At 44.1% G+C, this 18,011-nt stretch overlaps 1 protein-coding gene across 2 annotated transcripts in view; it reads right to left on the bottom strand.

The window, feature by feature from the left end:
• The window catches only part of FNBP1L (formin binding protein 1 like), a 535,360-nt gene that overhangs the window by 36,597 nt on the left and 480,752 nt on the right, over nucleotides 1-18,011 (bottom strand). For both annotated transcript variants that reach the window (XM_085602211.1, XM_085602212.1), the window contains exons 11-12: nucleotides 16,051-16,183; nucleotides 13,743-13,840 (exon numbers count right to left, since the gene is read on the bottom strand). In XM_085602211.1, coding sequence (XP_085458337.1) covers nucleotides 13,743-13,840; nucleotides 16,051-16,183 — 231 coding nt within the window. The remainder of the gene's footprint in view (nucleotides 1-13,742; nucleotides 13,841-16,050; nucleotides 16,184-18,011) is intronic.

Genomic DNA, 18,011 nt, shown 5'->3' with positions numbered 1-18,011 from the left:
CGCTTCCTGGGACACCTTTACCCCCCTCATGAAAATGATATCAAAAAGGTAATTCGGAGCATCAACCCATCTAATCACTTCAGTGACCCTTTACCATCTTCAAAGTAATTAAGGATGAAATCTACCCCTTCTGGACAAAGATAGTCAATGCGTCTCTGTTACAAGGCACGATCCCAGAATGCCTAAAAGAAGCTCAGGTAATACCTATACTAAAAAAAAAAACACAGACGACAGTACAGACCGTAACAACTTCCGACCTATCTCCAGCATCCCCACTCTAGCCAAACTCCTTGAAAAATGCATCCAGTCACAACTATGTGCGCACATTAAAAATGTCCATCTCCTGGACCAACACCAATCTGGCTTTCGTAGTGGGCACAGCACTGAATCGGCTCTCACCCAGGTGATGGATGACATCCTAATAATGCTTGATCAAAATGAATCCTGCCTTCTTATCCTACTTGGCCTCTCCTCCGCATTTGACACTGTCAATCATGACAATCTCCTTCTCATTCTGGAGCATAGGATGGGCCTTTCTGGTCAGGTACTGCAGTGGTTCTCGTCCTTTTTGCAGCACAGAACCCAAAGAATTAAAGCGAACCACTCACTCTCCCAGCCATCCCCAGTCAGCATGGGGGTTCCCCAAGGGTCCTCCTTATCTCCCATGCTCGTCAATTTGTTCCCGGAACCTTTAGCTAATGTTCTAAAATCCTTGGACATTCGCTTCCACATGTATGCAGACGACACCCAACTCTGAACATCTCCTCCCCGGATGACATCGCTTCTCTCAACTCCACCCTACTGACTACCCAAAACTGGTTAACTGCAAACCACCTCCTGCTAAACACCTCCAAAACAGAACTCCTACTCATTTCTCCCCCGAAACATACTCCTAACATCAACCTATGGATGAACCAACTTACAGCCTTCAACTGCTTCCCCCGCATTATCGACTCAGCTAAATCTCTAGGAATTACCCTGGACAAGCATCTGAATACGAAGACTCACATTAGCAACGTGTGCAAGGGAGCTAACCACCTACTGAGAACACTCAGGAATCTCAAACCTTTCCTACCTCAAGAAGATTTCAAGCAAGTGGTCCAAGCGCTTGTTCTGCCGAGACTGGACTATGGCAGTGCTATACTATGTGGCCTCCCCAAATACACTTTGGCTCCCCTAAAGGCTTCTCTGAACGCTGCGGCAAGATTGATCACGGGCACCAAGCAAAATGCACACATCTCCCCGGTTTTAAAACCGCTAAACTGGCTACCCTACGAAGCTAGAATTCAACTGAAGATTGCCTGCCTATCACACAAAGCCCTCTACTTCAAAACCCCCATCTACCTTTCACAAAAACTTTAACTATCCGGAGGGGGTAGACTGTCAAATAGTGCTAATTCCCTCCTCTTGAAACCACAGATCTTCCGCAAAAAGAGAACATGCCAACACGCCTTCTCTGGCGCCGCTCCTAAAATTTGGAACTCTCTTCCACTGGAAATTTGGAGGTTCTCTTCCAAGGCTGCCTTCAAACTGGGAGCAAAAAAATTCCTCATGAACAAGTTCTGACCTTAACATGTGGGGCAATTTTTAGCTCTAAGCACATCGGACATACTATAGTATCGGTTAATATTCTTGTATATGATCATTATTTTTGTCTTGGTTATTATTCCTGTACATGATTATTGAATCTACTCCCCTTAAGTCATTTTGCTCCTTCGTCTAGTACATTGCTCGTTCACCCAGGTGTATAAATGATCGGTTAGATGTTCAACATTTGATTAATTGCCTTTTAGACTACACATTTGACTTTTGTTTTGATTATTGTTTAGGGTACTGGTTATTATTCCTGTATATGATTATTGTACGTACTCCCCTTATCTCTCTATGCTCCATCGCATAGTCCATTCTTATCCGTGCACTCAGGTTTATTTTGAGCTGTTGTGTGTACTAGTTGATCCAATGCCTATTAGAGTCCCCATATTAGACTCATGTTTTGATTTGTTACCGGTGTCTCAAATTGTAAAGCGCTTGGATATCCTTCGGGATCAAGTTCGTGCTATATAAAACTTTATAAATAAATTTCCATCCCAAAGATCACCAACGGATTCACTACGAGACACTTGAATTCTTGGAGTATAAAATCCTCATGGTACAGAATGTCCTTGCTCTGCAATTGAGCTACATAGTTGCTGCAAAACCGGTTAGTTAGCAATTTAGAAATTTTGCACAGTCATTATTTTGATAAGTCGACGAAAGACTGATTTGGGTGCATAGAAGTACTCTAGGACAGTTGTGCTTAAGAATTTAGACTTTAATTGGGCACTATTTTCAGAAGTAATCAATTGAGGATTATGATCTCTTATACTTGCACTTGTTTTCAAAAGAGCCCTGGCTGTTCCTTTTTGAATCTTGAAACCAGGAAGAGGGGGTCCCATACTGAAGCACCCCATGCAATTCATAATTTTGAAAAACACAATTGCAGAGAAGAGCCCTTCCAAGACTAATCATAAACACCACCTACACCGCATCTCACGACTATACACAACGACATCTAGACTCTGGAATCAGCGTTTCTAAATCTTTAGGAAGTACAGCCACAACATACTTTTAATGGAAAAATAAATTAACTGATCAACTCAAAACATACTTTCCTCAAGACTTGAAAAAACGAACTCAATCAAACTCTATAAAAAAAGGGCAGTACAGATTGTAAACTTCCAAAACTAATCTCAAACATCTATTACAACTTTAATTATAACAACGTTTTCCATATAAAACCTCCCAGTCTGGTTCACAGATTTCCATAATCTCTACAAAAAGGAAGGACGACCACATATTCATGACTCGGAACCAGTAACGAGATAAAAATATAAAATGAGCTAACAGAATTGACAACTAACAAAACACTTAAATGCATGCATCACAAATGCACACTGGCAGCAGTGCAGAAAACAAAAATAAACAGTATTCCCCCTTTTGTTCTAGAGATCTTATTTCTTACCGCGACTTGTCTTACCAACCACTCTCAACCTATGACTAGCCTACTGCTTACGCAAGATTACTCCACGCCTGGACAGACAGAATTGAATACTATAATCCAAAACAATCACTGCCAAACCGATCTATAAACAAAATGCTCCACACTAGACTGATCATAGAAACAAGGCAAAATATCAAACAAATTACCTTCTTTTAATGCTACAATAAAAGTACAACCCAAATGTTCCAAGAGAAAATACAGAAACAAAATCCACTAAACCAAAACGAAGGGTGAGAAAATCTCCAAAAAGTTACTGTTATGGTGAGATGATAATGAGGTTGAACACAAAAAAATACAAATTACATGAACACAGCAGCTACAGCTCTAGATAAAATTGCAGCAATCGCGCTCAAAAGTGAGGAAGTAAAAAACAAAAAAGACAACATGGTTCTCCAAGAATCTCAATGAAAAGATGAAATGCACTGAAAAGATTGTAAAGAATATTCTGACAAAGGCAGACCCATCCCTAGTTTGTACTTTCCATTCAGGCTAAATACGAATTCAATTGTATATCTAACATCGGATGTCATTAGTATTTACACCCACATTTTAGATTCAGGATTGAGCTAAATTTATGCAACACCTAGTATTTTCTCCCCCACAATAACCCTGGGTGTCCTCAGCCTCCTCCGATGTGACTAAGTTTCCTTTGGTCCTCTCCACATGTGGTGGGGGGGGGGGGGAGGGGGGGTAATGGTGGGAGATTTTGACAGCTTCTGGTTCTGATCATCAGTCAAGGCTCTGGCCCGCTCAGGTCACCACTGTGGCCTGTCCTTGCAACTATGGCATCCACATGGCTACGATACTTTTTTCTCCGGTCTCTTTTCCCCTCTGGCATATGGGGCTACCACACTTGGCAACAGCTCGATCGCCACAGCACTTGGGCGATGGCCCAATCGGCACAGCAGCCGGTTCCTCTTCACTTTGACCCCTCTGACATATGGGATCATCCACTTACACTGGCAACAGTCTAATGGCATGGCAAACTTCACGGCGTACCCCTTCAGTAGACTGGGTCACTGACTCACACACTGCACAAGGGCAGCGGCCCAATCAGCATGGCAGACATAACAGTAGCCCCCGCTGGCATACAGGGTGATCGACTTGAACCTGCCCAAGGGCAATGACCCGATCAGCCTTCTTCAAACCTTGCTTAAGGGATCCTCTCACCAGGATTCCCTCACTAAACCTCCAGCACTCTTCCTCCCAGGGCTCACTGATCTTAGCAAGCAGGCATGCACTGGTGCGCCAGGGGCGGGGTCTTGGATGTCCCTGGGTGTCTTTCCAATGACTACTGGAGGAATTTGCATGGAAAAAATCTGTAGTGGGGAACAAGCACAACTTAATATTTCCCTCAAGCACTGAGATTGGCAGGCCTTGGCCTCTAGTTATGGTCACGGGCTGAATCTTGTAGAGCTTCCCCTCCATACAAAGCCAGTTTGGCTGCTTTAAAGTGGACACTTTCTTTTGGTGGGGGGGGGGGGGGGGCTTTATCTCCGTCTTATAGTCCAGTTCCAGACACTAAATGTGATTTAGGGTTTGATCTTTGAAGTTAGTAATGGAAGTATGCTTTCTTTTCAAGTACCCATTACTCTGCCCTGCTCTTCCCTTCCTCTAGAAAGCAGTCTGCCACAGCAGGAGCAACTTAAAATCTGATAGCTACACAACACAGGCCATCGGACTGATGTAAGTTACCACCTGGATGTCAGCCACAGTGATATGTGTATCAAAAGGTTAACCCAGGGCCTCAGCCCTTCTCTTTAAGTCTCTGATCAGCCCCATCTCCTTCCCAAGATGTTCTCAGGCCCCTTTCCAGGGACCTCACTCTAAATCAAAGAACATCCTTTGAAGTGTTATGGACAGCCTGGATCTCCTTCCTCCAGTGTGAGTCCAACCCAACTCACAGGAATGCAGCAGACATATGTCCTGGCGAACATGCAAAATCCGTGTTCGCCTATGATAACAAAAATAAGCATCTGGGATCTAGGCCTATGGCCATGTCTGAACTTGGGTTGCAGAGTGAACTAAAGAATGATGATGGATTAAACCCAGATCAGTTGACTGGGGGTGAGTGCTTGCAATGTTCAACACTCCATCCATCATCACCTTTGGTATTGCTTTGTTTGCCCTAAGATGGCAGGGTATGCCCAGACGTGGGTCCCTTGCTCACTTTGCCACTGGATTCAAGAAATCCTGGCTGATGAGGGTTATGAACCCGAAACCGGTCCCAGGATGCTTGTTTCCGGTCCAGGGAAGACATGGCTTGGCAATTCGGGCTGGACTGTTCCCATGAGGCACAGGGTCAGACTGATTTGCATATGGCCATGTCTGAACTGGGGTGGCGGAGTGAGCTAAAGAATGATGATGGCTTAAACCCAGATCAGTTGACTGGGGGTGAGTGCTTGCAATGTTCAACACTCCGTCCATCATTTCCTTTGGTTTTTGCTTTGTTCGCCATCCTAATCAGGAATTACAGCTTAAAAGTCTATTACAGAATTTCCAATGTTAACCTATCAGTGGAGTAGGCCTCATAGTAGTGAAAACATATTCGGGTGTTTGTCACTACTAGGACATCCACAAGTAAACAGTACATGTCCTACCTTTAACTTACACAGAACCCTGCCCTATGGGCTACCTAGGGTCTACCTTATGGGTGAATTGTGGGTAATAAAAGGAGAGTTTTAGGCTTAGCAAGTAGTTTTAATTGGCAAGTCAAAGTGGCAGCAAACTGCACACACAGGCCCTGCAATGGCAAGCCTGAAACAGATTTGAAAGGTTACTTGTGTGGATGGCACAATCATTGCTGCAGGCCCACTAGTAGCATTTAGGTTACCAGCCCTGGGTATATGGTATACCACTTTACAAGGAATTTACAAGTAAACTAAATGTGTCAATTGTGTATACACCAATGTTACTATGTTTAGGGGAGAAGCACATGCACTTTAGCAATGGTCAGCAGTGGTAAAGCATTCAGAGTGCTAAAGCCAACAAAAAGAATTCAGCAAAAAAGAAAAAGGAGGGAGGCAAAAGGTTTGGGGTGACCCTTCAGAGGGTCAAAGAGTTTGGCGGGGACAACAGTAGGCCAGACAAATGGGGGTCCCCATGATGAAAAGCTTTATTAGTCCTTCATAGAGGAAAGGGCTCTCTCAAGTTTATAAATTTGAAAAGGCATCCCTTAGTGAAAAAGTCCGGGAGGGTTCAAGGTCCTCTCCAACATCAATAGTAATCTTAGCATGTTGGGATGTGACTAGTGCCTGGCAAATAGTATTTATACAACCTGTCTAAAGGTGGAAGCAGCCGGGCAGTGAAGGTGGCCTAGAATTCAACGGGCAGTCAGTCTAGAGTTTTATTGCGGGAAAGTCCATTTATTGTAGAGCAGATTTCGTCCTGTGTCAAGGGAGCCTCGAGTTCTGCTCGACATGGGCCAGGGACTCAGGACAGTCGTAGACCATCCAAGAAGGTGACCATGGTAGTAGGGAACGGAGGGGGCTGAGGTCCATAAAGTTGGACATAGTACTCCATAAATTCCTTGTTAATATCTGCGTGTTGTGTCTTGACCCCGTGGGGGAACGAACTGAGAGGACGGCAGTGAAGGGCAAAGGTGGACGAATCATACATGTCAGATGCGCTCCTGCCTTGTCGCCCTCAGCGTGTATTTTCTGTGTCTGTGTATGGTAGTGATGACCCATAGGCGCTCTAAATGTTCCGCATGCTGGAAGCAACATTCTTGTAGGTCAGCTGAGCGAGGAATATCATGGGCCGCTTCGCGTTTCAACACTCACGGTCTTATGTGTCATCAAACATGCTGAAACAACTGTGTTTCGTACTCCTGACGTTGTGGCTATGGACTCCCATGTAGTTACCTTAAATGTTTCCCACTCTATCAAGGGGGAGGAGGCAGTGTACGTGTTTTCATCAAAGTAACTGGTGACAACTGTACCCAGCATGTTTGCAAATACTATGTCATCCAGTTGCAGGGGCTGTAAGAGCCATGTGGGGACTGGGGTAAGGACCCGGCCCCAAGACATAGTGAGCTCCAGGGGGTTATGGTCCGATAGGGTCTTGCCTAGGTATGCGAAGTCAGTGGCGTGGAGCAAAAAATATGGTCAAGTCAGGAGTGTACTTTACGCGGTGGAGAATAGAATGCATACTCTTAGTCCCACATCAAAATCCCTTCATACATCAGATAGGGTCCACCCAAATGCCCAGACTTTCAATGCCCTGGCCTGTTTAAACAGTGGGGCACTTGGGGGGTGGAAGCGATCTAGGTGTGTATCCATGACCGCATTAAAGTCGCCTCCAATCAGCCAAGGAAAGTGGGACCAGTCCGTCAGTACGGAGAAGAGATGCGAGAAGACGACATCCAGTTCCATGTTCGGGGTGTAGAAACTGCCCAGCACCACAGGACTGCCATACAGATTTCCATATAAAAACACGTAGCAGCCAATTAAATCTACTTTAGTCACCACAGCCTCAAACTGCGTACCCGCCCGCACCCAGACCACCACTCCCCAGGCATAAGCCGAGAAAGTAGTGGTAAACAGCTGCCCTCTCCCTTTCGTGCACAGTTTTTAGGGATTCAGCAGAGGAGAGGAAAGTCTCCGGCAAAGAAACAATATGGTCTCTGCGGGGGTCTAGTTGGAATCGGACACAGTGACGCTTATGAGCCAAGCCCATGCCCCTGATGATCCATGTTAGAATTTTAAAGGTATTTGAAATTGTCAACATTTACAGCACAAGCAAGTAACATGAGTATCATAATCCCCTTGCCCCTTCAATCCTCAGCTGCCCCCCAAAACGTGGATATATACTGGACGTGACAGAAGCTGAACCACCAAAAAGTAAATCCCAATACACGGTTCCGTGACAAACATTTGTTCGACCGGGCAAGCAACCATAACCCAACAAAGCAAACTGTAGCGACTGCACTGGTGGTCGGCCAGTCGAGCCAGAGGTAATAAACAGAGTATGTCTGCATTAGAGTAAACCATTAGTTACTCACAGTCACTCCCAACTGGGGCGCCACAGGAATGAGAATAAAGGAAAGATAAAACAACCAAATAATGAAACTAAGCATCTCTAATACAATGCATGCGTCCGGAGTTGCAGGACAGCCCCATTTGCCAGCTCGGCCCTCATTTGAGTGCCGGGGGCCCAAATTGGCCACGGAAGAGGGGTCAATTGATAATGTTCAATGTTTGCGTAGTCACAGTGTGGAAGAGGGCCACACTTGTGTTAGAGTCTGATAGTCTGATGCTGCACTGCCAGTGGAGCTGGTTGAGGCATACGAGGTCTCAGAGTGTGGGGGAGACTCAAACCAGTCCCACACTGACTCAGGGATATCGAAAAACAGTCGATAACAACTGATTAAGCTTCTTTCAAGCAACTGTGGTAAAACTCCATATTTGGAACGCGTGATTCGGAAAAACTGAAGTTTTTATCTTAAAATTATCACTGACAAAGCACCTGGTGCCCTGTAGGCGCTGTACAGTATACACCCCAGGCCAGCTGTTTACAATCATGTTTCCAAAGTGAGCACTGAAGGCAATGGTGCCTCGGCAAGGTTCTGTCTAATCACTAGAACCCTGAATGTCTTCCAAAGAATGTATCTTCTCATCAATAAAGAAAATGTATTACGCTTCTAGGAAATGTGGTTGATACAGAACTGCGTAAACGTTTTTGCAGAATGAACCCAAACCACCAGTTTGAAAGATGTTTGTGCCAACATTACCCAGACTTACGACAAACACAGATTGTACAGAGCTCAAGCAAAGAAGCGGAAAACTTTTCACAGGTGTGTACGGTTGTCTTCAGTAAGGTTCAGTAGAATTGTGCTATAGATATTCCATGCATCTTTCATTCCATTTATTGGTCTTCATTTAGCAGTAAAATAATTATCAGTTTTCAAAGAGTTAATCTCTCATTCACACTGTTCGAAGGGTTCAGTTTTCACTGAGGTAATCTGCAGACATCACAACATTTGCTTTCATCAAAGCTTATTTGGGGAACTTAACTTTATTACGTGGTGCTGACTAAATACTGAGGAATAATTCAAATTGTAAAATACCCAAGTACCTGCTAAACAGGACATTTCAAAGGACTGCGCCCAACACAGTGTTAAGGGGTTTTACTGAAGGTTCACAGATGTGAAACTTTCTCTGCTTTTTTTTTTTTTTTTTTTTTTTTAATCGCAATGAAAATCAGTATTTATGTCTGATGCTTGTGGAATTCGCAGCAATGCTTGTGGCTTCCGTAAGCAGTGGTCTGCACTGAGGGATTGCTCCCTTGTTGCAACTGGTAATTCGCCATGTTAACACTAGAGCTGCTCTGCAGCACTGTTTGTGATCAAACTCACCATGAAAAAACGTTACCCTAACTGGTATCCCAGAATGCACTTGAGAAGATGTATTAACTTTCCATAAAAATGGTTCAAATGGATACAAAAATATAACAGAGTCAAAGAAATATATATAGAATCAGTTCAGAAAGACTCATCTGCCTTAAAGAGGTAAAACGAGTTCCACTAAATTATGTAATCAGACCTGCAAATTACACCACTGTAAAGCAACAGAAAATGAACAAAATCAAGTAATATATAAATTACAAAAATAAGTTATTAGTAATAGGAAGGAGTTCAGCTCAGATCACATCCTTGACCGTAAATGCCCCAATGAATGGTTGAAAAGTGGCTTAGCTAGGGTGACCAACTGGCATGGGTGCAAATTCAGGACGGCGAGTGTAAATATTCAGGACAAAGGGTCAACATTGAGGACAAAAATTCAGGACAAAACTTCGGGACAAAAAGTAAGTTTTACAGACACATCAGAGGAGGTCGGGCAATAGTATATAAGTAATCCCATCTATATCCAAACATATTCATCCATTTACAAACCTATCCATCGTGTATCCTTCCATCCATCATTTCACTCACCCAACCCTCTATCCACACTTTCACTCATCCATCCAACCACCCTTTCACCCCATACATCTGTACACTCATCCATCCACTCATCCAACCAGCCATTTACCCTTTCACCCATCAAGCCATTCTTTCACTTACTCATTCTTTCACTTACTCATCCCTTTACCCAGTCACTCATCCTTCCACCCATTCACCTTTTCAGTCAGTCATCCATCCACCCTTTCTCTCTCCATTGACCCTTATACTTAGCCATCCATTCATTCATCCTTCTACTTATCCACTCATGAATCCATCCATTGATCTCATCACTCATCCATCCTTTCACTCATCCATCCACTCGCCGATCATCCAATCTCACTCATCCATCCATCCTTTCGCTCATTATCCATCTATTCACCCTTTCATTCATCCATTCATCATTTCACTAATCTATCCAGACATCCCTTCACTCACTCACCCACCCACCTTTTCATATTAATTATGAGCCGAGCCTTTGTCTGCAGAGTTGCATACAGAAGAGGCCCATCAAGAATTTCACCCTTGCTGTAGTTCCTAAAGCAAGGGGTGGGGGTAGGGTTTACTATACCCATGCACATAGGCAGTCTGAAAAAGTGGGAGTCATGAGTCATGCATGATGCATAGTGCCATGCCATGAGGTGACTGTAACATGGTGTTGTTTCCAGGGCTTTAAGCGGGATGAAAAAAAAAGGGGGTGGGTCTCCAAAGGGGGTGTTTGATGTAATTAAGGGTGTGGCTTAAAACACCTAAGCTAAAAATCTGTGCTTAGCCTAGTGTTCCGCCCGACTGGTATTATGCTGTTTCTGTCATTGCATCCAGATATATAATACAGCAAGTATCATTACACCAACAACAAGCCAGGACTGTTGGCTTTGTCAATGGTGGTTAGTTGCATAAAATAAAAATGCAGCAACCACGGCTTCGTTGAATATAATATTGAAAGTGCACTTTTCTAAAATGATGAGACTGAAATAACTCTAGCCTCTTCTTTTCAACTTGTTTCACCAGCTTCTTTGAATGAACTGCAGAATTGGCGTTTTTGCCTTCCATCTGCCTGAATGCGCTGCCCTAGACCGTGGCAGGAGGAGGCCAACACATGCTGTAACAGCCCAGACTGGCCATTGTCATTCTGTATGTGGCAATCAGCCGCAGACAGATTGACAATGGGCGGGGCGGGGGTGCTCTTGTGCTCCCAGGAAGAGTGCGAGGCGGCCCCATTAGGGTGCAGGGAACAGTGCTGTTCCCTGCAATGCCCAAAATTACGGACAAAAGGCGTCCGTACAAGGGATGCTCACGGACAACGGACGTGAGGTCCAAATTACGGACGGTCACCCTAGGCTTAGCACAGTGTCATAATTTTATTTCAAAACATCGTAAAAGAAAGAAAGAGCTACTACAAATTCTGTGACCTTTCACCTTTAGAGAAAACCCAATGCCACCAACTATTACTAGTTCTGGACGTCTGAGGATGCCTTTAGATAGTTTATTGACCTTTTTTCCTTAAATGCTGTGACAGAGCAGAAGTATGGTAGTGACCTTTTATTCTGACACCCCACAGCCAGATCCTCAATATGAGAGTAGATGGGGTGGGTGTAATATGGGGAGCTCGAAGAAACGCCCCTCAGTAATCCATGCTGGTTTCAACAGGAACTTTATTCCAGCAATGACCCCACGGCTGGTTCCTGCACCGCAGCACAACAAGTGCCTGCAGGGTGCTTACATTCTAGAACATCCCCTCAATGCATCATTACATCATTTCATTCCATAATATATGAACCCTACTACCATACTACTGTGGGGTCGGGGTGGGAAGAGTGTAGGGAGATGCCAGACTTCATTCCAAAATGGAGGTGATGGGGAGAGCAATATTAATGTTTTGTTTCAGACGGCTTGCAACTTGCTGTGCATGCACCCACTCCCAAATCATAAGGCAAAAATGTGAGACTGTCCATCAACCTCAGAATACTTGTGTACATGAGAGTTAGTATTTAAAAAAAAAAAAAAAAACTTTCCGGAGGGTGAACAGGCACATGTAAACAATTAGTTTGATAATATTCAAGCATCCAGGATTGTGAGGTGATGCCCTTCCTGCTATTGCAGGATACTAATTGTGCCAGTCACGTATGACCAACTACTACCGACTTAAAATACATGAGAGGATAGTTCATTAAGAATGCAGATTTAGTGCCATAAGAGAATCGAAGGTTGAAAGATGTGCCTATTGAAGTGACGATGGACATACCAGCAGTTGACATGGGCCATCTTGGACCATTGGGGTTCAGTATAATTACTTGAAGATTGGATCCAATCCAGATTTGCAATATTCAACTAAGTAAACTGATTCCACTGAATTTCCATTTATGTAAATTAATCTTATGTGGATATCTGAAATTTGGAACCCCTGGACCTATAGGTCAACCTATACAAATACTTATGGAAAATAATTTGTGGTGCTTCCACAACATATTAGAGCAAAATAGCTATTGTGTTGTCCTGTTATGTGGTTCTTACAAGCAACTATAAAATACTCAAAGCTCTAGTGGCATTGAAGTCAAGTGGTCCTCTTACCCTTAACACAAACGTTTTCTATTGACACTGAAGCACGCTGGCAACTTGCTGCAGCAGCATCTAATGTTCTGCTGCCACATCCCCAGGGGTGCCACCACAAGCCTGGCAGACAGTCGCACATTGTGCATCGGTTGACATAAGATCTTCTAAACAGCCAGTAGACAAGGCGTGCCCTTTCATCGTTAGCATTTTTGGTGTATCATGTTCACCTATGCTATCACCTGTCACTGCTGTAATGTATTATTGATAGACCGCTATGCAAGTAAAAGCCTGCCCTGTGTGATGAAGCAAAACTCCCAACACAGGATGAACTTTCACAATCCTTGCGAAAGCGTTCCGTTGGATAAACTGCATCACAAGAAGAAGGCTCTCCTTTGGATAAACTGCATCACAAGGAGAAGGCTCTCCTTTGGATAAACTGCATTTCAAGGAGAGGGCCCTACGTTGGATAAACTGCATTTCAAGGAGAAGGCTCTACGTTGGATAAACTGCATTTCAAGGAGAAGGCTCTACGTTGGATAAACTGCATCTCAAAGAGAGGGCTCTACGTTGGATAAACTGCATCTCAAGGAGAGGGCTCTACGTTGGATAAACTGCATCACAGATGAGCGGTGATGACGCTTCGTTTGTAAGCAGACGATCGCTCCTAGTCAAGTCTGGAGTTAAGCTGTAAGAAAAGGCTGAAAACACAAACTGACCAGTGGCGGCTCCTCCGCTATGGCAGAGGAGCGTCACCCCACTGCTTTCGAGCAGTGGCAAGAAAAGGAAAAATAAAATGATAATAACTTTAATTATTTCATTTCAGGTTTCTTTTGTGGGCGGGGCTGCTCTGCTCACGGAGCAGCGGAGGAGTGGTTTGCCCACTCCTAAGTGCACAATAACAGGTCGGCCTTTACGGGTCACCCAAACCAGTCATGTGCACTTTCCTCGTTCTCCGTGCAGGCTGCATTACAGCCTGCGTGGAGAACAAGTCCTGGCCCCTGTTCCCTGGTTGAGCATCAAACCAGGATGCTCAAAACCAATCACAACACTGCAATGCAGCGTTGTGATTGGTCAGGAAAGCCTGGATGCTTACCTATCACAATTGTACCCTTGGGGATTCGACATTAAAAAAATCTCATGCTACCAAATACAGGTGAAGAGCAGCCAGGAACACTTCAATATGGAATGAACAAGGATGAAAAAAGCAGTAACCTCTCTCGTCCCTGTGCAACAAGGTGGTTTACGTCACTGCTGAGCCTTCGGTCTCCTCTGCTGTTCCCCGTCTTTCCTTCAACTTCAGACAGCCAGGCCTGAAAAACGAGACACCCTGATTTAGTACACCTGGTGGGCAGTGGATTGAGAACATGTTCATCTGTTTAGCGCACTGCGATTACAACTTCGGCTGAGAGCAAGCACAACAAATGTGTGAGAGTACATACATTTCAATAACTTTTGCTTCCTTATTTTTAAAGTGCAAATCCTAATTTTGAAGTGGCCCGTCCAGTGAATAATTTTACAATATGCCTGAAAACCCAAGCGGATATCATCAAATAAAGTAACATTCTAAAATGGCTATCGTTTGTGACTGCTAGTGATGCTGTATAAGTAACGAGAACTGTCTTTTTTAGCACTGGATGACACCTTTAATTTACTTAATGACATACAGCAGCTACGAAAGGCCAAGTAGAAAGACTGGTAACTATGCATTCTACCACGCAGGTGTCCACATGCACTAAATGTTTTTATATAATTTATCCAGAAAGTGATGGCTACGTGCTCAGTTTACATCAATTCTTCCTGCAGGAAGAGTTGACAGATTTCTGAGGCTCAGACAAATAGCAACCTCCATAATGTGGCCCACCTAGAGATAGCGGTGACTCAGGCAACTGTGTCCAAGGAGTGAGGAGGGGGTCCGGAGAAGTTTAGGACCCTGGAGTTTGATGAGTGAGTTGAGGGCACAGAGTATAGGGCCCTAATGTTGCAGGAGTGAGGGTAGAGTCCCCAAAGGTTTAGGGCCCTGGTGTTCGACGAGTGAGGGGAGGTCTCAGAGAAATATAGGGCCCTGGTGTTCGATGAGTGAGGGGAGGTCTCAGAAAAATATAGGGTCATGGTGTTCGACGAGTGAGAGGCTTTGATATTGAATGGACAGGAGTCGTCTGGGTGCAAGAGGAGAGGTTGTGCTGGAGTTACGGCTTCCAGAACTGGAGACCACGTGCTACAGAATCAATGTTTAGGGAGTGGAGAACAAGTAGTCTCTGGAGACTGAGAGACTAGCCCCAGGTCCACCAGCCTCTCCGGTTCTTAAGTTTGGGTTTGTTTTTGCATTGTACCTCTTAAATGATTACTGCAATTTCCAGTAATGGGTGGACTGTGTTTCTTTGCGCGTTATAGAAACGGCCCCTGGAAGGTCCACAGAAACCCCATAAATGTCAAAATTATTTCTGTATACTTCAGACATGATCCTAGTCAATTGTACGTTTTTCCTTCATTTGCCATCCTACGGCTGATTGACATATGCAAATATTATGAACAGAGTTTGCGACCCACGATTTAAATCAATAAAAAGTGGTTTTAAAAAAAGACGAGTGGATGCCATCTACTGATCTTGGTAAAAAAGTGGGAGAATGTCAGTTCTGCTGGGACTGAACTTCATAAAGCTGACCTTCTTCCATCTATGAGTGGCTTCTAACACTGAAGCAAGGTCGGTTGAACTATCAAAGCAATCCGTAGACAACGGACAACTTTTCTGAGCGTCATCAGCTTAAAAATACAACTTGACTTGAAATGTCCGCAGTAAGTGAGCGCCGGTGCACAAGTTGCAGGAGTGACAATATGGTCCCAGGCAGACTCCCCATGGAGGAGGCTTTGACTGGGAGTGGAAAGGGTCAAGTTGAACGGATTGTGACCTATTTGAGAGAAGGAGGCAATCCAGACTAAGGCAGTGCCAGTGTTACTGTATGTGACAAGGCGCCGTAGACACATTGGGATAGAACGCAGCGATGATGTTCAATGTTATTAGGACACCCCCTTCAATCATCTACCAATATAAGTAGACCTTCATGGATGGACGGTAACACTTACTCAGAACTTCATACAGGTTTAAATTCAGCTTGACAGCCTTTTATTATTGGTTCTGGTCAACAAAACGTTGAAGTTGTGCAGTGACGGTTTACTCTACGTGTTTAGAAATGTGAGGTAACAAGGAAAATTGCCAGCAGTTTTCAGAGCCCATTGGAATCAGGGAGGACTTTAGCAGCTTTGAACAATGACCTGGTTGAAGCAATCTGCAAAGATGCCTCTTGGGAAAGATGAATTAATGATATTATGCGACCAAGGAGTGATCTGTTCCTTTACGTTTTATGACGGCACAATGTGTGTGTCAAAACCCAGATGACATGACACAAAAGAAAGAACAGGAGGACCTGTAAGATGCTTTCCAGTGGGCTTGAAATCAAAAAGTACATGAATTTCTAAGTGCAATTTCCCACATTTTCACAATTTCTAATGAAAAAACGGTTACCTCATTTTTGTTAATTTCCATTCGGAGACGGTCAATGTTTGCCATCGTCTCTGCTAACTTTGGCTGTAAACTGCTCGGATCTCCCATCTGTGGATTTTTCTCGTACACATCTTTCATTTTAATCAGGGCATCTCTGTGGTGAACAACATGTAAAGTGTCTTAAAACTTTTGAACTAATGCTAAAATCAGTGAGATGCATACAAATGTGAAATGAAGGGTCTGTAGAAGTAGCTGATTATCAAACTGTTTGTCCTTAATATTCTCTTATGCCATCCATGAATATTTATCAATCAAAAGTTCCTTACCTGTAACACAGCCTACCTAACATATATTTTCCATAGTCACAAACAGTTGAATATTCCCTGGCATGGGCATCTTTTGGGAGCTAAGAATCACTGCCATGTGTTTGCAGTACGGTGGTAAGTCAGAGTACGCCAGTATTCTGGTTAATTTTTGTGCGGGTGAAATTCCCAATCATGGGATGCATGTAGGCATGCTGGAGTCATTTTTGACTGTTTCGAGAACCAAACTGACTTTTAGCTCAAACACTTGTTCCTCCTCAAGGGATAGAGGTGAGTTACACTAGGGCAAATGTTAAATGGGGTATTCGCCTTTATTCTGAACACAAGCACAACCTGCCCCAAAAGTACTCGCAAAGGACTCAAAAACGCATGACGGTCTGTCAAAATTCTTCTGGGTGTGCTCAATGCTAGACGCGTATGCATCTTCTGTGTTGTCAGATTCTAGAAATTTTACAGAAGGAGAATTTACACTACCAGAACTGATAGCGGATAAAATTAATAGAGGTGGACTCCGTGCCACAGCTCCTTGTGGCTTCAGGTGATGTACGGATGAGCCATTCGAGTCACACTTGAGCTGAAACAACAAATTGTACTGCTTGGATACAACGGCAGATGGCAGGCACTGCACTGGAATCAACCACAGGTACACCCTGCCACCCCCGATACCGGTTTCTTCAAACTGCACGTCCTTGAAGCCACTCTGTCTTCTGAGGAGTGACATGGTTACTTGAAACCCCTATTGGTTGCCTGTACCGTCCACCTGAAGGATCCTTCAGTCCTAACATTTGAGGTCAAGGTAAGTGATCTTAGTACATATCGCGCTGCCTAGTTACTTGTTTCTGATCTATTTACTTTAAGTCTGGTTTTTTCTTACTGTGTCTCGTTCTTCATTTACACTTGGTTCTGCCTGTCTAGTTATGTTTCTTGCTATTTCCCTGCTGTTCAATCTCAGGTGAAGTACTATGTTATGTTCTGCTGCAGCCCTGGCACCAGGGATGCCCTCTTCCACTTGTACCTGCTGAGGCCCCTATACTCAGTTCGGGGTACAGTGGCATCAGTCTTCCACCTATATATATATATATATGTTCACTTCTTACACATGTGTGGTGTCATTTTATTGTGGATACAGGTCTTGCGGACTGCGCATCCCACAAACAAGCACATATTGTGCCATAGAGTGAATGCATAGGTTAATACTTCTTGCAACTTACATGAAATAAATAAATCAAAGATTGCAGGTGAACTACAGAGTCGTGCCTCTTACTTTCTTTCCCGCTGGGTCTAAAGTGGAGGCACATTAACGGATGTGGGAGGCTTAGAAGTATTCATGGAGATAGATTATATATATATATATATGTACATATACACACACACCGAAAATAGTTACATGCTTGGTCATCAATAGTGCAGCAGGGACAGTGGCACCAAGAGCCTAGGGTTCCATCATTCAACCCAATTGTGGCTGTATTTGACCGCATTAGAAGGCACACTGGGGGACATTCTCATAGCTTGCATTAGGACCCTTGGGACCCTTCATTCGTCCATGAAGGTGGCACAGGAGCCGTGGCACCAGCCACACCATTCCAGTGGGCCATGCACTGCTGTCAGTGTAACGCTGGCATGGCATAGAAAAGCAAATCGCCATTTGCAAGGATGAGT

This window comes from Triturus cristatus, chromosome 4_2 (assembly GCF_964204655.1).
Source record: "Triturus cristatus chromosome 4_2, aTriCri1.1, whole genome shotgun sequence".
Taxonomy (NCBI): Eukaryota; Metazoa; Chordata; class Amphibia; order Caudata; family Salamandridae; genus Triturus; species Triturus cristatus.
The sequence above is the reverse complement of the archived record's forward strand: the minus strand, read 5'-3'. Positions and strand labels throughout refer to the sequence as shown.